Here is a 21506-nt window from a genome sequence, read left to right as displayed (position 1 = left end):
CTTGAAAGGGTCACATCCTGTATTGCTTCAAAACTCACGTAGCCTTGACTCTCCTGTGTTTGTCTTGGTAGAACTTTGCTTAAATAACCCATTTGTTGGGCTAACACAACATTTTGCTTGGCTTGCAAGCCCCATCTGGGTAAATGCACATTTCCCTTGTTTCATTTTTTGATAATTTTCTTCTGCAGTCATTTAATTGACCTTACAAAGATGCTTGCAGAAGTTGAAATGAGGCATAGTTAGAGCTTTCAGAAATACGTATAATTATGCACACCTACAGACTCTAAGGACAAAAATAAGAAACAAGAACTGATCCTGAAGAGCCCAATGGGAGTTTTGCAAAGTTTTGGTTTAACACCAGCAGCTGCATATTTGGAGTTTATGGCAGACAAAGGACTCATACAGAATTGGGCAATGTAGCATTTTTATACTGGTACCACCCCATAGCTCACTGAACCCACCACAGTGCTGCAGCAACTGAAGCTGTGTAGTTTGGTCAATCTCTCTCTGTTTGTAAGGATGGACTTTATCAAGTGCTTTGATATGTTCCATCCCTCTTTGAAACACTAATGGGAAGCTCAGGACTAGCAGTGTTACACAGCAGCCAGTTGAACTCGGGAAGTTTCACACATTTAATGCCAGTGGAAAAGTCTGATACATGGATACAAACCAAAGTCTTAAAACTACCCCCACAGAAATCAGTCGTGCACCCAGAAAGCAAAGTGAGAGATCTTGTCTGCTTAATGAGAGCAGGGGGGCCAGAAATAGGCTCAGAGCAACAAAAATCAATCTTGTGCACAAAAAGGACAAAGAGGCAGGTAGGACAGCACAGAAGGGAGGGCCAGGTTGACAAGCTTCTCCCAAAAGAAGGGCAAGTCTTTCCTAGGAGCTGGAGTAGCCAGGCAAAGGTCAATGGAGGAGGCAGAATGTATGCCAGCTGGGCATAAACTATTGCAAAAGTAAAAAAAATAAAAAGGCAAAAGGAAAAGAGGACTTGGCTGGACAGAAATCTAATCCTACTACTATTAGGGATTACAGGACCTCTGGGTCAGCAGCAACTTGCGATCAGCACTACTGCAACTACCTGTGCCGTGCTGAGAGCTAAAACCAGAGCAAACAGCAGGAGCCACTTCATCGTTCCCAGTCCCCACCCCACCGAACCCAGAGCAAGATGCACAGAAGCACCGAGACACTTGGGAGCCCAGCAGAGGGACATCAGCCATCTCCAAGGGCCCTTTGCCTACCCTCCATAAGTATTTTGGATCTTAGAAAGCCAGCAGAGCCCACACCTGTCAGCAATCCCTGTAAACAGAAGAGTCCCCGATTAGAAGAGGCCGATCTTTTGTCTGTGAAGCAAGAGCCCAAAAGGAGGAGCGAGGGTGGCAGGCGAGCAGGGCTGCAGAGCCGCCCCAGCGGACATGTCGGCAGCCCTCCTGCCGCAGCAGCGCCGAGGTGCCGACGACCCAGGGAGGGGGAGGCAGCGAGACGGGACCCGAGGGGGTTTGCTGCAGTATTCAGACCTCAGGCTGGCGTGCTCCAGGGAGCGGCAGCTCGGGTATGTGGAGCAATTTAGGTGGAGGCTGGCAGGCGTACTGCACACGGACTGACACTGCAGTGCACCACCAAGGCTGGGAAGGGTCGTACTGGTCCGGCTCTTGTCTTTGCAAGCTCATTGGAGCCCCGAGCGACACGCGGGGCAGGAGCAGGAGGCCGCAGCAGTGCCCCCCGTCCGGTCAGGTACCTGCCTGTGCGCGGCTGCTGGAGGGACCCCACCATCGACACCTCTGGCAGATGGCCGCCCCCCGGCCTCAGCCCATCCCTCACAAAAATTACATAAATTTAAACAAGGCAGGGAACGGGGGGAAAAAAAGAAGGAAAACAAATCAGGATAATTTCAGAGCGGGGCAAATAGGAGGCTCCGCTGGCTGCAGGAGTAACCAGCTGATGCAATTATCCTGGCGGCCGGCAGTAGACCATCTGCCCGGCTCCCGGGTTGCTGTTGTTGCAGTCTCAGCGGGGCTCGCTCCCAGAAGAGCGGGGCCCCGCGGCCGGGAGGGAGCCATCTGCCCGGCCCCGGGCTGTTCGTGCCGCTCTCCGCGGGGGACGGCCCGGGAGCCAGCCCGCTGCCCAGCGGCCCCCGGCCACGCGGGGCCGAGCCTGGCCGGGGCTCAGTGGCCGGAATGGACACCTGCGCTGGATTTTCTGCAGGGGATTTGCTCGCTCTCCCATGCCACCGCACAAACCGGTTGTGTTTCTGGAGCGTCTTTGTGCCTGCTTGTGTTTAGCGTTTACACGGCGTGCATGGAGCGAGACTGGGACATCCCCTGTCCCTCAGGGAGCTGTGGGGACACTCGGGAACCAGTGACAGCCACACCATCCCACAGAGCTGCTCCAGGGTCGAGCCCCAACCCTGTACCCCGTGATTTATGCCACGGTGAGGGTGATGACTGCCGCCTTCATTTCTATTTTTCCTATGTTTGTCAATAAAACACAAGTAGGAAATGACACCCAGAGGGGAAGGGATGAGCTCTGTCAAGGAAACTTGATAAGCATGCCGTTCTTAGGACTTCCGCTCCCATTGCAGGTAGCTACCTTTGCTAAGGCACACCAGGTACATCTGATCTTTCTGGAGTTTTCCCAGTTAAACCGTGTCTGTTCTGGGGGTATGGCAAGTGCCCTCCATCACCCAGGGGTTGTGCTGGGCATTGCCTAGAGCCAGGTTTCAGTAACAAGTCTGATCTCACTGACAGGGTTTCTACAAACTTGTCAGGCTCAGAAGGAAAGAGGCAAGAGAAATGGTGGAAAATTTTTGCCCTTTTTAACCATATCAAGCTCATACACCTATTGCTGTCCCAAGCTCAGTTTCTGAGCATTCATCTGCAATCAATTAAACAAACAATCCAGTGTCCAAGTGGGTTTCATTCTGAATTTAAGCTTTCAGTCTATAAAAATTTACACTTTTCCACTCCCAAATTAATTGCTATTCAGAAAGGAACGAAGTAGGGAGGGATGCAAGGCTGTGCCAATCCATCTCACCACTTCCCCAACACTGACAAGTCCCTGGGCACTGAGCACAGCAAAACTTGCCCATGGCCAATTTCCTGGGCCATTATTTCAGGGCTGGCAGCTTCAGGAGGGATGCAAACTAAGGGACAAAGTGCTTCCCCCATCCCTTGCTCCCCCCCAGCCAATGCCAGCCCCATCCCATCCCTGCACCTCCCTGCAGCCTGGTGCTTTCCTCTCTGAAGCTAAAGCATGAGACCTGCAGTGACAAGGCTGATGAACCCATTAAAAAGTACTAACACAATATGTGGGTTTAAGTTATCAGACCACACACTTCAGCTTTAATTTAGACAATGCCTGGAACTGTTGTCAGTCACAGCTGAACTATTTATCTCCTGAAGTGAATAAAGGAAAGGGAGCTCTGAACATGACCAGGACTGGCCCAACCTGTCACCACATCCCCACTCCCACATGCTACAGCCTCTCCCACACTGCAAGCATTTGCTTGTATGAGATGTTCACCATTTGCTGAAGCCTTCCCAGCAGATCTGGAGGGCTTCCCTCCTTCTTTCACCCTGCTGTTGTTTGTAGCAGTTTGGGACCACAGCTACCATTGACCAGCACCCCCTACCACTGCCTGGGAACACCAGCTCAGACCAGACCATCAGCAAAGGGTACATGCATAAATCCCATTTCTGGTGGAAACCAGGCTGAAATGCTGCATGTGACCTCCTTATTTAGTGGCTGTGTGTGTGGCATAACCAAGGGCCAAATTCCGTGACAAACTTCAGTCAGATTATGCTGCGTAATAAACAATATCCTCAGACTCTCCCTTCCTGCACATTTTCAAGGCCTCTTTCCCTTTCCTCTCTACCTTTTCCCAAAAGGGAGCTGACTGTAAAGATGGGCTGGGAATGCTGGAAGCAGAGCTGCTGCACTGCAGGGAACCCAACATTAGGCCAGGCATGGGCCAGAGCACCCAAGAACAGTGGAACAAAGGTAAAAGGAGGAGTGGAGTGGAAAACTCCACATTGTATTTAAAGGAGGCTTATGGTTACTGCTTCTCCACCTTATGACAATTCAAGTCTAGGGGTACCTGGGCAAAAATAACTCCAAATTTCCTTAGCCATGATTACAGCTTCCAAGATGGTATGGCACAGCAACACAGCAGCAAAGAGAATTGCTCTCAAATTTCAGGATGCAAATGGTTAACATTGCCCACTAAAAGCCATTCTCATTATAATGAGTCAAGGAATAAAGGGGATTAAAGTAATTTAAACTGAAATCTTGTTCTCCTGTAGTGATACAAGTTACAAGGAAAAACAATAGTTCTGATACTGCAGAAAAACTTGTAGTGCTTCCTCTCTGTAGCAAGGAAATTCCTCTCAGGCTTTGTTGGCACTGTTCCTTCACTCCCTTCACTAAGGGTTTTGTCCTTGGGCCCACACTGGAAGAGGGAACATCAGGAGGATCCCAGCAAAGGGCATCATCACCTGCTCCTATTTATCCCTTAGCACCCAGGCAGGGCAAGGGGCCCCAGCACCCACAAACCACAGGGGCCAATGCCAGGGTGGTGATTCATTTTGTTGCACAGAGTGTAATAAAAAGCTATTTTAAGATTTTTATATGCCTTCAAATAATGTTCTCATTGCTGTAACTACCCAGCATAAACTAAATAAAAGCTCTAATCTCTACAACATGGTACTTTTTTTCCAAAAGCATGGAAATGGGGAGGGAAGAATGTACAAACCAAAACAAGTGGATATACTTCTTGTGGGATCTGCACTACAGAAGAAATGCAGACCAAGTCTCCCTCTCCCTAGAGGGTCTTTTTTCAAGAGGGAGAATAATAATAATGTAGTAATAATAAGCACTTATATAGCGCTTTACATTTTCAAAGCGCTGTGTAAACATCAACTAATGGGACACAGTAGAATAAGTAGTGTCTAAAATGAGTTTATGTACTACATTATATTTTTCTATAAAGTGGCTGGGGCTGGTTTTAAAATTAATTCCCCCCACATATTGATACTAGTGCAAATGAATCTTCTTTAAAGTAGTGTAACAAAAACATTTTTTTCATTAGTTACACTCCACAACCTTCATATTTCCAAATTTTGGCTCAAAGCAAGCTGTTTAGACAGTTTCATAGGTACAAAATGCATTTTGTTTCATAAGAATAGGTGTGCTAACTAACTCCTTAGGGTGATATATCAGTACACTTGTAGGCACATGTTAGTGTTTTCCAGAAGAAAGTCACATACAAGATATATTTCATAAAAGGAAGTTTTTAAGAGAGAAACTGAGAAATACAGAGAGCTGGTACTATTGCTACCTTGTGGACAGACAAGCAAGGCAACTAGCACCTTCTCAGTAAGACACTGCACAGCAAGGAAAGAAGTCCCTATACTGGAACTAGAAGTCAAGCATCACTTTCAGTTTTATAGAACAGAGTTAACAGAAAAAGCAACTTCTATAATAGGGAAAATTAAACAACCACAAAGCAAATCCAAATATTATGACCTGAACTATAATATTGGTGTTATACTTCACTTTCACCTATCCAGCATCTTACAGTATTTAGTAAATTCATTCTACTCTCCAAGGCACAAATGTTGTCATCTCTTTGCATATAACTGCAATAGAAAACATTGAGAGAGAAAGAGAGAAAAAAAATTGACACAGGCTCATTCTTCCAGGAGCCACAGCAGAGGCAGAAGAGAAGGCAGGAGGGGAAAAACCTGACTCCAAGTCTCTTCTAGTAGCCTGGAGTATCTTACTATTTTGCAAACTTTTCTTTATTGTCAATAATTTGCTTTATAGCAAACCCAGGTGCTCCTATCATGAACCACAGCCCAGCGTGCTACAGCATGTAAGCACAGAATGAAAAGGCTGCCACAGGACTGAAGCAACTGAGGAATGGTTTGGGTTTTTTCTCATATTCTCAAGCTAAGAATCAAACGCCAGTCAAAAATGGCATGCTGAATATATCTACCTTTAGGCATGCGCTTAACTGTAAGTATATGAGTAATCCCAATGGTTTCAGTTTTGGGGATTTTAATAGTTGTATGGTTTTCATAACTACAGGAAAAACCCTTTCCAACAAACTGCCAGTGTGACTCCCTGTTGTACTACACCACAATTACTGGAACATATTTGGTATTTCTCAAGAGGTTCAGATAATGAAGAATCCTCCAAATTTTCTATTAGCCCAAACTTAGGAATTCTGCATCAGGGAGTTAACAGCAGAACAGACAGTGTATGTTAGGTATTGCAAAAGAAAGAGAAAGAGAGGCAGAAATATTTATAAAATTTAAACTTTTTTTTTTAAGTAAGGTTGTTTGAGAGCCCAGACTGCAGCCCAACCAATGCTATTGCACAAGCATGCTGAGTTAAAGATCTGACTCTCCTGTATTCCTTTATAAGGGACAACATTTTTTCATATTTTCACACCACAAAGTTTTCCCAAATCTGAACAAGATTAATAATAAATAGGAAAACACACAAGAAACCCATCTATTTTATTCTTTGATGTGCTATTGGTTTAACACTAAATCACAGGCTTCTACTAAAAACCCACATCATTAGCTACGCTTACAAGGAAATGTTTTTTAAAAGCAAGGAAAGGTACAATGTTGTGGTTGCTTTGGGGTTTTTGTTTGTTGGTTTTTCTTCTTGGCAAACAACCAATTCTTTTACTTCATGTGACTAAAAATAAGCAAATGGGGGGAAGGGGGGAGGAAGGCGGGGGGGAGGGGGGGACCCTTCCTAACAGGGAAGGCCATCAAAATTCACTGCATCAGAAACATCCCAGTAAGAACACAGACAAGCACAAGGCACTGCTGCAGCTCTAGAGACCAGGCTGGCCACCAGCTTCAGGGGCCCAAGGACACCGGGTGCTTTGGGCAGCAGAGGCTTTGTGCTCCACAAAGCCACTACAACATTACAAGCCCAGGAACATGAGCCTGCCCAGGCAGGACATTCATGGACACGGTGCTATTTCAGTCAACCATAGTCAAAATTTACCCCTAAGAAAACAGACTATAAAGTAGCCAAAAGAGCTGGAATTTACCATTGTATCTCCTGTCACCCAAGCACGGGAGACAGATCAGCCTCTGACAATGAACTGTCTGGCATTTAAGTACCAGGATTAGCACAAGCACCCACTTGGTGGTGTGGGCCCCATGGTGACACAGTCTATGGTGCAAGCTAAAAGCAGAATAACAAATCTCCTTTTCCCTTGAGATACATAACCTAATTTCTTAGCGGCATTATTTCTACTATGTTCGAATAGAGAAGAAAATTGTTCTCCAGCAATGCTGCCTCATGCAAGGCTGCTGCCAGCAACTTCCACCAGCACAGGAACAGTGAAAGATGCCGGCCGAACTCTGGCCCGGGTGCCTTCTCCCCTCCTCACAGCAAGAGCCGTCTCCCTCTCTGCTTTGCATTCCTTTCAAAGCACGGCTGCCTGCTTGGCTGGGAGCCCCCATCCAGAGAGGGATGAGGAGCAGCACAGTACGGAGCACTCCACAGCTCCCACCTCTGCTGGGACATATGATTCTCCCAGGAATGGCAGAGAGCAGCAAGCATTTGTACAACTTGAGTCTGTTCTTCATAACTTTCAGTGAACTTCTTCAGGCTGTACTCATGTGGCTTTGCACCCTGTGCTTCACTACAGATTTGAGCACTTGCTTCAATAGCCATCATTGCTTGGACACATTTTCAGGGGGCTCACAACCTGCCTATCAGCCCCCTGCAAATACAGATGCTCACCCACTTCCCATGCAAGGGGCCACAGCCCAGCCTCCCCAGCAGAGGTTCTTCCCACAAAGGTTTGACCCAAAGCAGTGGAACTCAGACACTGCCAAGAAGGCTTGCCTTGCCCTGCAACAGCACACACCAGAGCTGTGCATGGCCAACAGAGCTACAGGGTTACTCTTCTGGTGAACTGGCAGGTAAAATTGGCTCCGAAGGAAGCTAGGAAAGCAGCAGGATAAGGATCCAGAAGCAGAAGGAGAACTAACCCCATCGGATCAGCCCTCACCTGGAGCAGCAGTGGGCACAGCCATGGGACTGGGCCAAGCAGCCAAGAGGCAAAGACAGTTTCATAGGCTGAGTGTAAGCTAATGGCAGCCTCAAACCAACCAGGATTCATCTCCATGCTCCCTTCCAGAGCAGTGTGTTTAACATATGCCAATTTGCAGACTGTATTTAATCCAGAACCTGGTGAGTGTTTTTCCAACATGGCAACATCAAATTAAGAAAATCTTCAAAAGAAAACAAACCTGTTGGGATGTCCCAATAAAAGAAAATCAAGTCAAGCCAGCAGTAGACAGTAAGAGACAGAAAAGCAGATAAATTCCCTCTAATAAGAGGGCCAACGGCCTTCAGCTTCCCAAAACAGCAGGATGATTACCATATCCCCTCCCTGCCAGTGCCTCAGCATCTCCCACCATGGGCTCAGCAGTGGCTGAGGCTGGACTCTGGACTCACTACCCAGCAGGAAGGCCACGTCCTGCCCCATCTTCCCCTGCCTGCTTCCTTCTCTGAAGGCATCTCCAGGGTTGTGGTCATGTTCTCCCTAACTGCAAGGAGCAAAACTAGCAAAGATTCAAAGGAGGAAAAACAAGTAAAGAGGCTTCATCCTGGGGAAGAAATCCTACCTGTAAGTATTCCCTGAAAGCAAAACACTCTCAAGCTTCCCCAAGCTCCATGGTGGGGGAGATGCTATGGGAAGGGAAACAAAGCTGGTAGAGGGACTCCACTGACCTTTTCTTAGGCTACAGATATGTAGGAATCATCATGGCAGTTTCCTTGCTCCCATGGTTGGGCTATTTTTCCTTAAAGTCATCATCATCTGTGCGTAAACTAAAAATCAAGTTTTTGGTGGCTACCTCAAGAAATGTTTTTATTAGGTGGTTTGAGGTTTGCTAGGAGACAAGAATTTACAGCTGGCATGTGTGCCACCCCCAGTGCTTGGACAAAAAGGCAGGGCGGAAGAGACCATGTGCAGCCAGGCAAGACATTGTTCTCCCAAATAAAACCTGCACAAACTGTATTACATTTTTAAACTATTCATTTAAAGTGAGTTTTCTAACAGCACTCTGAGGGACAGCGTGAAGAAACAATTTTGCTTCCTTTTTTCTCAACACTGTGGGACAGAAAAGTTCTAGTAGCCCCTGCTCTGGAGGCAGCCAGGACCTCCAAAGCCACTGAAGACAACAGTTTCTCTACCTGCCTTTTTGTTTGCTTAAGTTTTGCACCACATTGGCTTTGCCCATGCCAATCAGACACCAGCAGGTTTTAAGCCACTAGTCTGATGTCTTCAGCTGTGCCACTGACTGCTACAGAACATTTCTTGGATGGCCGTGTGTGGGGATACAAAAACCTCATTTACAACTTGGCATCTCAAGGAGGACAGGGTGGTACAGCAGCAGGTGACAAATTAAAAGCTCATTTTTCTATGCACTTGCTTTGGAGCCACATTTTGAATACAGACCCATTGGAAAGGGGGAAAATCATAGCTCAGATGCCTCTTTATGAAAATATGCATTTTGTCTTTGGGAGAATTCCTGGTGCACGTGAGAGCAGCCAGCAAACCCCATTTGTGAGAGATCTGCCTACATAACACCAACAGCCCCACCACCAAAGCAGCATCGTTCTGCAAATTGCAGGGGGTTTGTTCCCCCAGGCCTCTGAGCAGCAGCTCCTGCTGCAGCCAGGGACACCCGGCTGTGCAGCCTGGCAGCTCTGCAGGCAGGGCCGGCAGCTCCCCCTCCACATCACCCTCGGGGCACTGCAAACCAGGCACACCACGGCTCTGCCAAGCAGCTCTCAGGGGTGGGCTTTTTCAGACCCTCACCTTTAAATTCAAGCTTATTATTGAATTTACATATATTGAGAAGAATGAAAACAGAAGCTCACTGTTAAGTGTTTATTTGAGACCAAAAATAGTAATCAAAATAAATCAAATGGGAGTTCTAAAACAAATCTCACTTATCTGTTATCAAGCAGGAAAGAAATTAAGAAAAAAGACACCCTTGAAATTATAAGAATCAGGTCAGTAGACTCATATACTAGCATTGAGCAAGACTCAGTACAAGATCCAAAGACAAGCACGCAGAGCTTCATTATAAAATGGCTCATAATGCTTTGTACCATACTCTTCAAGTATGCTCAGAATCAGACCAAAGCACTTCTTTACATTTAAAAAAAAAAAAAGGAAAAAATCTGAGGCAACAACTTCTACACCCAGAGTTGCCTACTACAGTCCCCACAAAGTACCCCTGCCAGAAACATACCATTTTTTCCATGTAAGTCCAGTATAAACATAAATAAGGTGCAAGTCTCACACAGCCCTCCTTCTTTACTTCCTCATCCCAGTATTTTCAATACTCTGCCACATCCCACATGCCCTCTGGGGGAACAGTCTGGTCAGTAAAAGCAAAGAAATTATGAAGGGCAAAGCATGCCATTTTCCTAGAAATAAAGGAGGCTGTGAGCAAATTACCCGACCGAAATGCATCCACAGAAATCAGCAATAAATATTACACAGCTTGGCATTACTATGTAATCCAGTATCTCTTTACTCATGTGAGTAAGCTAATGAAGCAACAGAAATCTGAGTAATAGCCTGAATAAGTAAATTAAAACAAAGCTACATTTACCTATCAAACAAAATAGCCAGAATGCTGCTGCTTTGTCAGTACAGCAACCAGGCTTGTACATCAGAAAACTTCCTCGCATTTTGCAACCATGTTAATTGGCCCAACAAAAGATATTACCTATTCCTCTCAGCTTCCTCTTTCCTTTACAGATGAGCACACATCATATACTATATGTATTTGTGTATATTCACATAGTAAATGTTGAAAGCCTACTTTTTCCAGTTACCACCCTAATCTCCCCTTCCTTCCAAAACCCTGAACAATTCTGAGTTCTCACAGTCCAAGTTTAGATGCTGCCATGATCCTAAAATAGTTGAAACTTCAAGAATTGATGACTGCAATCACACGTGTCCTCAAATATCTCTATATTAAACAGAAAACAACTATACACCACAACAAATGCACTCCTCCAGGCAGGAAAGCACTGTCACTGTCTAGTACAAGCAGAAAAGCTATTTTGTTTAGGTCATTTACATGTCTAGTGTTTTCTTTTCTGCTTGTGCATAATCACATGCTTTTCCATGGAGCTAGAGTTACTTTTCAGACCTGTTTCTTCTCCCAGTCTTTAAATTTAAACTTAAAAATAATATAGATACAGCTGCAGGTAAGTTAACCTCTGTACCAAAGCTTCGCACCTAATCATCAGGCACCCTCCATACACAAATGGCAGCAACAGACTTCCTGCTTTCCTTATTTTATTTCTCTCTCTGTTTAGCACTTCCACTTCCCAAAGTATGAAGTGCAGCCTTCTACCATGTTTTTTCTCTACCTCCTTTTAGCTTTCCATTTTTTCAGGTAGGAAATTGAAAGAATGCAGAATCACAGTCACTTTCTCTCATGTAAATCTGTACCTGCTTACAGTGACAGATGTTAAACACAACCCAGGTCTCTTGGGTTTCCCAAGTGCCATCTAGGAGCTCCCACAGCCCTGCTACATCTTCTGCATCTTGAACCTTCCCAGTGCTCCCCTGGAAATCCTCCCAGAAGCAATCTCAGAGTCAGCAGAAGGAGCAGAAGACACTCTCTACAGCATTAGATACTAAATGACTACTCCCATCAAATCTCTTTGCTGCTCCTGCTCTCTCAATTGCAGAGCAAGAAATAAGGCCAAAATCCAATCCCCACCAAGGCCAGTAAGAAACACTACCACAAAAACAAGATAGAGCCTTCATCCTACAGCTGTAGAAGCCTACTCACAGCCTTCCAACATGAAGGGAAACCTTAATTAACAGAACTACTCAGAGAGCTTAGACATGTATTTAAACGTGCAACCCACCTCCAATTGCTGTCAAGAGGAAAAAAAAAAATTGTACTCACACTAAAGACAGCAAAAACAGATGCTTACCCAACAAAAAACTCCACCTCTACATTGCACCACTCCCTTTATAAAGGGCATGGCAAGTCTGTCTTTATTAACATTATCCTCATTACCACTCAGCTGCCCACCATGTGAAGCAAGTTCCAGCAATCAGCAGGTGGATGCTTGGCTAACCTGTCTCAGTGGTAACGCAGAAAAACCTCATCTCAGCCAGGTGAGGATCATCAAGAAATGAACAGAGCTGCAAATTTAAGTACCGGTCCTGGTGGAAAGTACCTGGACCCTCACTCCAATCTCTAAATTACCTATAGGCAAATACTTCGTGAACCCAGTAACAGCTTCTGTGAGTCCAATCAACTGAGTGGTTAAACTTGTACAGTCAGCAGGCAACCAAGGGAGGCATATATTTTAATGGTAGATGTAGAAACAAAGGAATTTTGATTAGCCTTGGGACTGGAGGGGGTAAAAATACTGGTTTAGGATTTTCCCAGGATATGCATATTAAGAACTTGTCTTTTTGCCCTCTGTGTAATTTTTTTTAATATTTGGAAAGCAGAATTAGGCCACATTTGACCAAACCTCCAGAGCCTAGCAGGAGCCAACAGAGACCAGAGTACAGCGACTTGTTAATTCTTGTACTTTTACTCATAACAGGATTTCACTAGTGAGCAACGCATTTTCTGCAGTGCTATCAGAGGCTTAAACAAACTGTTTCTCTACAAGAAGGGATCTTTCCCTCTGCTTTGCTTTAAAACCTGAATGCATTGTTTACGTTCTCTAATATGAACTAGAAATAACTTCTGTGTAAAGAAACTCCAACTGTTACACTTCTGAAGCAGCCTTCGTTATCAGTGCCAGACTCAAGGAGAACATGACTGCGGGTGATGCTACAAAGAGAGACGAGATCAACCCTACTAGAAATTGCCCAGGAGAACACACAGGTAGGGTGGGTTTAAATGAGATCACGACTGAGATTATTTCACCTCCAGCATACCCAAGTGAGTCCTTCAGGTCTCCTGAGTGGCCTCTATCCAGCAAAGGAAACACTTCTCTGCCACAAAGGCTGCCTTGCATTTGTACTTGCCACACGGTTGCAGTAGCAATAAGTCCTTTACTGTTTGTTCAGCTCTTGAAAGTCCTGTAAAGCATTCACCATTCACCTGTCACACTGCACAAACTGAGCCCTTTGAAATGAAAATCTAAAAGTAACTGTGTTAGTCAACGGCTGCTTCTGCAACAAGAAGCGAGCCCGACACCAGCGCGAGCCTTCAGGCAGGTAATTCACTTCAACACGAGACCAGCAAACAACAGTATGTTTTATTTAATTAGGATGAACAGAAGAGATAAACCTCACAGCAGGGCAGGTAATGACAACATTTCAAAAATAATTCATGCCCAGGTAACAAAAGGGCAAATTTCAATTACATAAAAAAGCTAAAAAGTTGACTTAATACATCCAAGGGGGAAGAGGGAAAAAAATTAATAATTGTACTGCATATGATTAACAAGTGGCATTTACAAGCTCTACAAATTGGTCTTTCTGTTGCCTAATCTGTGGCTAGAAAGAAAAAGGTTTTCTTTCTAAGCAAATGCAAACAATATAATGAAGGTACTTATCGCTAGATTCAGATGGGTATTGCAGTGCTATCTGAAGTAAGTCGTACTGTGGAAAGCTAAAGCCGTACACCAGCTCACAGTACCACAAGGAGGTCTGTGAGCCCGTTCCAAATGGCAGCACCCAGTTTCCAACCCCATCAGGTCCCTTTGTTTACATTTTTGGAAACAAACCATTGCAAGAGGTCGAAGCCTGAGCCTTCTGTAGCTGGAAATGTCACAAGAGACCATTTAGTCTCTGCATATCCTTCTACTCCCCAGAATAATGTGACTCCAATAAGCCACCATAATTCACTGCTGCCCATATATATACATCTAGGTGTTGTCAAGAAGATGTAATACTCAAAACTCACATCACCTTATTTGTCTAAGAGAAAAAGGAACTAGCTTCTCTCCATTTACTAATGGACATCAGGAAAGAAAATGCATGAGAATCTACTTCTGGGCTCTAAAAGTACGTTAAATAAATGCACACAGAGCTCAGAGCTGGTCCTCACTTGGCTCCAGCTCCCACCCACACTCTCCGAATCCGTGTCCACCAACGCACACACCAAAACCAGGCCCTCCCCTCCACTACCATTTGTCAGTGAAGATTTAGCAGGAGTCTCTAATAGGTTTTATATTAGTAGTATTTCATTTCTCCAGCACATTTACTAGGATACAAGGGAATATAATAGCCACGCTTTTTCAGAGGCATTTACGGAGAGCATTGATGGAGTGATGAGGAGCTGATATAGGCATTTTATAAGACAGTTCAATTATTGTGGGTAATTAATAATCTTTTGTGTAAGAGAATATTATAATACATATGACACATGAGACCAGGAGATTACTTCTTTTTCCAAAAAAATGTGGTTTGCATTTTTCAAATGTTGTAATCATCTAAAACTGATTTCACAAATTGGAATTGGAAAGCAAGATAAAAATTAACCAATTCAATAAAAATAGCCAAGTAAACAATTACAAGTGCACTTATCCAAATAGAAGTAAATATTAATTCTACAGTATGAGAAAGTCTCGTCATTCACAAAGCCAGCAGGTGAGGTAGGGCTTTTAAAATGTTTACTGTAGTAATTGATCACTGGGTACCACCTCAAGCATTCAATTTAGTTAATTTAACCAAGCCGAAACCACTTACCCACGTTTAACCTAAAAGTTAATTTGGCACCAAACAATAGACAAAACCAAGCCAGAGACGCATCTACGATAAGACAATCTGTATTTACACAAGCTTAACGCATCTACAAAACATCATTTTTATATCCAATTCAGAGGATGGCATGAACATCTGCTTTCACTTCAAGACATTAATTTTCAATTATTGAAGAAAAACAAAATAAATCCTGACAAATTAACTGTAGAATCTTTTGTTACTCTATTAGTTTATAATAGTAATTTAGAAATCCTACAATTAACGTCCTACAAGAGGTCTCTGATTTTTTTTTTTTGCATGTGTCATCTGAAGCAATTCAGCAGTGAATGATGTTCTTTAACTTGCCCTGATTGTGCAAATATTTTTGAAGAAAAAAATAGGAAGAACTCTCCAAGAGCCACTACTGTACAACGGTAGTTGTTCTTCTTCGATGGCTTTAGACATAGCATCACTAAAAATATGAGATTTCTATTTTCTTCCCATTCATATTTAAACCTTTTGTGTTACCTTTTCCACTCTTTTCAATCTTTGGCCACGTTTATTCGTTATATTCACTGAGACCAATGGGAACAGGCCGCAATTAAAAGGTGTTTGCACACAGGCAGGAGTTTCAATCAGTAAAACCAGTTAAATACCACCCAGATCCCGTCCAGGAGAGTATACCAGAGGGAGAAAAAGGCAGGAAAATGGGACTTGTGGAGTTTAGGGGAGAACGCTGCTAGGCTTGTAGCAAAATACACAGGCAAAAATTAAAAACTGCAGGCTAATCCCTGAAGGCAGTGCTCGGAATACTGCATGGATTCAAACGCTCTCAGGGCACCCGCCCCACAATGAAACACCAACATCTCCAATTATTCCTAATCCCCCAAAAGCTACTCTTGATAAAGAACAATCAAGAGCATAATCTTATTTGATATGAGTTTTATCAATTCTAGCTGCTGCTTTCACTGTATCAATAAAATTCCACCGAAACTTGAATGAACTGTAAAATTAAAGGATAATCTCACAAGTCTCTTGTATTTGGCAATTATGGTTATACTTGTCAAAATTTAATTTGTAGAATGTACTGTTCCAGTACCTTCAGGTTCTTCTCTATCAACTGGGAAAAAAGGAAAATTATATCTTTAAGACAAGTATGAAAGACATTGTTACTTCCACAGTCAACTCTGTAACTGAGCTCCGACATTGTATAATTGACTTTGCAAGCAGAACAACAGCAATATAACAAAGAAAATGTCAGTGTTTTCACAGCGCTAATCTATAGCACTAGGAGGGCCTCCTGCTGTCAGCCAGAGCTGACAATACAATAGCTTTCAAAGGGATATTACCATCATGCTTTTATTCTTGACATCAATCAAGACAAAGAGAATCCTTTTCACAAGACATTCAAAATCAAACCTTTGTATGAGCAGATAGGTAAAACAGCATTCCTTTAAAGAAGATCATTCATAGCAATCAACTAATTGGAACTCAGCAAATGGTTGAAGTATTTTTATTTACTTTGCAGATAACGAAGTAATGAGCAACCCCCCTTTTCTCTTCTTGACTGACACAAATGAGGCAGGTAGGGTGTGAATCAAAAGTTTCTATCAGCAATTTTTGCCAACAGAAAGCAAAAAAATATGACAGCAATTCTGCAACTTCAAGCAGGATAACAAATCTAGAGTTAATTAGTGCATTCTTTTGCAAAACAGTTTGATTACCAACTAGCACGTTATGCACAAAATACCCCCGCAAGCTGACAGCAATTTGCAGAACTGTCAAATTCAGCAGACAAAGTGCATCTGATGCTTAAAACCTTGTGCAAGTGCGAGCCCAGTCCCTACAAATGGCAGTCCCGTAATGCCTCAATTACAATTACATGGGACTGGAAACCCACGGGTTGCTGTTACCCGCATCTCAGCACTGCGCCTTCCAGAACCACCTCCAAGCATGAGAGGCTGCAGTTTGACCAAGGGGAAGTAGGAAGACATGCTTTCCTCAGCCCCCCAAGTGGACTGGGTACCCCCAGTCCCCACAGCAGCCAGCACTGAACAAACTATTAAGGACACCCGTGTTAATATCAGCCCCCGCCACTAGTAATGGGGGACAAGACAGAGTGCTTCGACATTGACAGCTGTGTTATGTTCTGGGGTTCAGGACCACGTGGTTTTAACAACACTGAGTAGGGTATAACTCTTCCTTACAGAGAACTGAAAAAGCTCTCAGCAGTTGAGGTTACTGGCAACAGGGCAAGAGTCTGTGCTGAGGAAAATTACTTCTGTGGGCTTCATCTGTGACATGAAGTAAAGGCTTCAGCAGAGTATTTTACTCCATCACTGCTACCACCACACTGTCCCCTAAATGTTTATTTTGTAAACCAGCAAAGACTCAATACTCACGCTTTTATTCCATTCTCACTGAGCTGAAACCACTTTCCTTTAAACCAAGTAGAACATTGTCCCCAACCACCAGCTATAAGGTTATATCTTCAAGTTTGCACAAACTAATGGTCAAAACAAATCAGTGTATTGTATCGCAAATCATAAATCCCACGTCAGGGGGAAGCCCAGGGCTACTGCTGGAGTTACAGCTGGAGGAATTACTGTAAGTTTCTGCCAGGCTGAACCTGAGACCTGATAATACAGCACAGGGGCCACCTGACCTGCAGCTGTGCTGGCATCCACTTTGGGTTTGCTATCACTTCATTTTCAATAACGCGCATCTAAGACTTGTCAACATTCGATACTTCTGTCAAAGTCAATCACTTCTTTAAAGTCAGCATCACTCCCACTTAAAGTGCAGGCAACTTGCTTTTTGCATGCAGAATAATCCCTTTCATCACAGGCACAGGCTGATCCCATTTTAGTGCATAATCTTTCTGAATGAAAAAGGATACACAAATCTCAGTAGTGGTTAATAAATAGCAATGCTCCTATACAAAGTGAAATAAAAGATGGAAAAGAGAAAAACGTTAAATTATTTTAAGTCCTAAATGCCACACATATATCCACGTAATTTATGCTTGTTTTCGTCTCAGTTGAATTGGGAAACCTATGACCTCAGAGTGCCTTTATTTATTACATCTCAATTATTTCCATGGAAACGTGTACTGTGGCAATCTACTGGGTTGCCAGCTCCCTAGACCACAAAATGTATACAACGGACTTTTTAAAAGCAGAAGATATAGGTGAATAGAAAGAAAGGAAGAATTTTTTTTATCCTACATGCACATATGAGCTGCCTCCTATTATCCAGAATTTCACCCAGATTCAGCTCATTCTTAGACTCCCTGTTAGGCAGCTCAAGCTAAGACCTGTAATTTACATCCAGTTTATGCTGAAGCTGGAAACAACATTTTTTTATGCCTAGAGACCTCAGCAATATTTAGAATCTTTAAAAACTGGGCTTCACCCAGCTCACTGTTGCAAAGACCTTCTAGATATTTCTATATTACAGGGATAATGTTTCTCAGCTATGACTTGCCAGTAAGCTACCTGCTTCAATTCATAAAAGTGCTCTAGTAAATAGTAATCTGTTCTGTATCAGAATTAGAGTCAAAATTTCATTATAAAGTATCAACCACTTGCAAGAGATATTGCTGCCTAAAAGTAATGAGGAAGAAAACAAAAGAGTAATAAATAGTAAATATCTAACATTGTATGTCACAAGATGTCAAGGTTTACTAACTGAGCTTCTAGAGCAAACACTGTTTGCACTGGCATAGAACTATTTCCTGAATGATAAATGTGACACTTTAGCACAGGAAAATATTTTAAACTCCAGAGGCCTGGCCACTAAGTGTGATCCCCTCATCCAAGAGAAGTCATGACCCAAGGCCTGCTCCACTGTTCTCAAACTGCAATTCTTTTAGTTTTAAACAATGTATTTCAGAGCATCCCCTAGAAATAGCTCTAACTCTGCCCTTTCTTCTGCCCACAGACTGTAACATTCATCTACCAATTACTGAAGTAGCTCCTTTAGCAGATTGTCTGGGACTGCAGAGGGTCACAAAGCCACACTGCAAACCTGCCCCACAGCACCATGCTAAAAGGTGCTCTTAGTTTGGGGAAAAATGATTAAGGGGCTTGTACAAAGATGAAGGACCGACTCTACAAAAACTTGATAAACATTTGAAGCACATACAACTTACATTGCAATCATCTGTTAAAGAATGGATATTTCACAAATAATATAAAATGGCCCTGGATGGGGTTTCAATTTGTTCTTTAGCTGGTCGATTAACTGCACGCTAATTTTAGCTACTCACGAGTTATTTAATTACAAAAGCTTTGGACTTTTTGTTTCATCTTTTGGGCATCCAAAGTTCTGATCCTTTTGTGTTTCTGCAACAAAGCCTCCGGACCACTGAGTTTGCGACTTCTGCTTTGTGCAGAGGACAATAAAACCTTCCCCAACATCAGCTAACCTCCTCGTGGCTGGGAGCGAAAGGCTTCAGGAATCACGCCTTCCCTCTCGCACCCATTCACTTAAAAGTCAAAAAGCTGGCAAGGCGTGCAGTACGGCGCGGGGCTGGTCCCGGCCCTCCCTTTACGTTTCGCCAGCAGCTGTTTTCTTACGGAGGTAAACAGGAGATTTTAAACACCGCTTCGCTGGGCATGGAGAAGAGTACGCAGTTTAATGTCTAACCTTTATTCATATAGCCGTTACTAAATTTGGCCATTGTTTCTTCAAGCCCAAGCAAATTCTCAACCCCTATCTATCAAATTGGGTTTAATTCTCCCCTTCTTCCACCACCCTTACGCGCATTGGACAGCAGGCGCAAACAGACGGCGCTACTATTCCCAATCATAAAGGAACATTAATTTCGGGCTAACCGGCTAAAACCCGAGTGAGCTCATTCCTCCCTTCCCCGGCCCGCTGATGCGCCACCGCACCCGACCATCACCGCGAAACTTTCCTCCCTCCCCGCCTCAACGATGCCACCGGCTTCTTTCATCAATTATCGCGACACGTGTCGCCGGCGAGTCTCGGCCGACACCGCGGTACGCACACAGCCCCGGAACGGACGGCGGGCGGGCGGATGCCCCGCGTGGGGAGACGCCGTCGGTTCCGGGGGGGTCTCCGCCACCACCGGCCCGTACCGGGGGGGGATTCGCAATCCCCGCCAAGCCGGGCCCCAGCCCTGATTGGCCGCGTCGCGGCGGCGGAGGCGGCTGCCCGGGGCCGGGCGGCGGCGGCGGCGGCGGCGGGGGCCGGCGGAGGATGCCTTACCTTTCACCGAGCGGGGCTTGGCTTGCTTCCTCCTGGACATGTCCGGGCGCCGTGGCTCGTCCTCCTTCTCCTCGTCTTCCTCCCGTCCCTTCCTTCTCTTCCTCTCCCTGCTTTCTCTCTCGCCCCCCCGCCCCCCGCACCTCCAAACTTTGCGAGGCGAAGCGGCAGCAGCGGGATCGATTATTTGATTTTTCTCACTTCTTTCGCCTGTTGCAATGCGGCAAGTTCAGCTCCTCTTTCCACCCCCTCGGGCACCTTCCCCCGGGGAAAAAAAAAATTAAAAAAAAAAAAAAGAAAAGGAAAAAAAAAAAAAAAAAAAACGCAGGCGCAACAGTTGCAATATTTTTTTCCTTCTTGTTTTTTTTTTTGTTTGGGTTTTTGGTTTTTTTTTTGTTCCTTCCTTCCCTCCCCCCCTTGGATGTGCAAATTCTACCGACGCAAAGCGAGCCCGGCCCGCGCCCCCACCCGCCTTTTTGTTCTCTTTAAAGTTTGCAGGCGCCCTGTGGCTCAGTCCGGCTCGCACTTTCGGAATAATAATTTTTTTTTTAAAGGAAAAAGAAAAAAAAAAAAAAGCAGCAGAGCCCTGTGCGGGGTCCCTGGGTTTGGGGTGGGGGAGGGCGCGCGGCGAGAACTCAGTGTCTAAACCCACGAGGAGCTCCGGCCCCGGCAATCCGGGACGCTCCGGGGGTGCGACCTTGTTGCGGTTTTCCTAAATCCTCCCTCGGCCGCGCTCGGCCCCCTCCCTCCCTCTCTGCCCGCTCGCCCCCGGCTGCCTCTCTCTTCCTCGCCCCCGCCGCTGGCCGGGGAGGGCGACGAGTCCTTTTTTATGCTGGCGGCGGGGGCCGAGGGGCGGCCGCCCCGTGTCCCCGGCGCGGCGCGGCCGGCCGTGCGCGGCGCGGAGCTGGAGCTGGGCGGGCGGGCGGGTGGGCTCCCCGCGGCCGGCCGCGCTCGCCGCCGCCTTCCCCTGCACGCACGCACTTCGCGGAACAAGGTAAGTGCTTCTTTGCATCGATGCCGGGGCCGCTAGCTGCCTCCATGGGTTATTCGCTGGAAGGTGGCACCGCTCCTGCCTTCATTGCTGCCGCTGCTGCCGCTGCTGCCCTGGGTTTTTATTTTCTTTAGCTCTCGCCAGCCTCCCTCTCTTTTCTTTGTCCTGGCTCCTTTTCCTCCTCCTGATCTTGCTGCTGGGGCTGCAGTGCAGACACACATAATAAAGCCAGGCTTGGCTGGAAATGTAGCTGAGTCCCAGCAGGAGGATGTGAGGAGTGGAGTCCCGGCGGGGGAGCGCTCTGATCCCGTAGGGAGCCCCGCGCAGCCTGCGCCGATCAGACGGAGAGAGAGCCAACAGCACCGAGCCATGGACGGCCCGGGAAATACAGCGGCCGCCCGCAAAACGCGGACCGCCGCCGCGGACCGGACTCGCGGCCGCGCGGAGCCGCCGCCCCCGCCCCCCCCCTTGATTTTGGCGACCACCCAGGCCGAGCGGCGCAGGCCGCGCGCGCCGCCCGACCGGAGCAGACCGCGCGGGGCTCCCTAC

The 21506-nt window shown here is 45.5% G+C and overlaps 2 protein-coding genes across 3 annotated transcripts in view; one reads left to right on the top strand and one right to left on the bottom strand.

Annotated features, from left to right (window-relative positions):
- The window catches only part of ZNF423 (zinc finger protein 423), a 229630-nt gene extending 208773 nt beyond the window's left edge, over positions 1–20857 (bottom strand). For both annotated transcript variants that reach the window (XM_042027539.1, XM_042027540.1), the window contains exon 1: positions 19970–20857. In XM_042027539.1, the coding sequence (XP_041883473.1) occupies positions 19970–20009 (40 nt within the window). In that variant the 5' untranslated portion in view covers positions 20010–20857. The remainder of the gene's footprint in view (positions 1–19969) is intronic.
- Positions 20858–20869: 12 nt separating this feature from the next.
- LOC121664443 (collagen alpha-2(I) chain-like) overlaps positions 20870–21506 on the top strand; it is a 9730-nt gene continuing 9093 nt past the window's right edge. The window contains exon 1 of the mRNA XM_042027751.1: positions 20870–20960. The gene's annotated coding sequence lies outside the window, so the exon portion shown is untranslated. The remainder of the gene's footprint in view (positions 20961–21506) is intronic.

This window comes from Corvus kubaryi, unplaced genomic scaffold, assembly GCF_017639235.1.
Source record: "Corvus kubaryi isolate FWS band 111438036 unplaced genomic scaffold, C.kubaryi_AGA036_p1.0 37300, whole genome shotgun sequence".
NCBI lineage: Eukaryota > Metazoa > Chordata > Aves > Passeriformes > Corvidae > Corvus > Corvus kubaryi.
The sequence above is the reverse complement of the archived record's forward strand: the minus strand, read 5'-3'. Positions and strand labels throughout refer to the sequence as shown.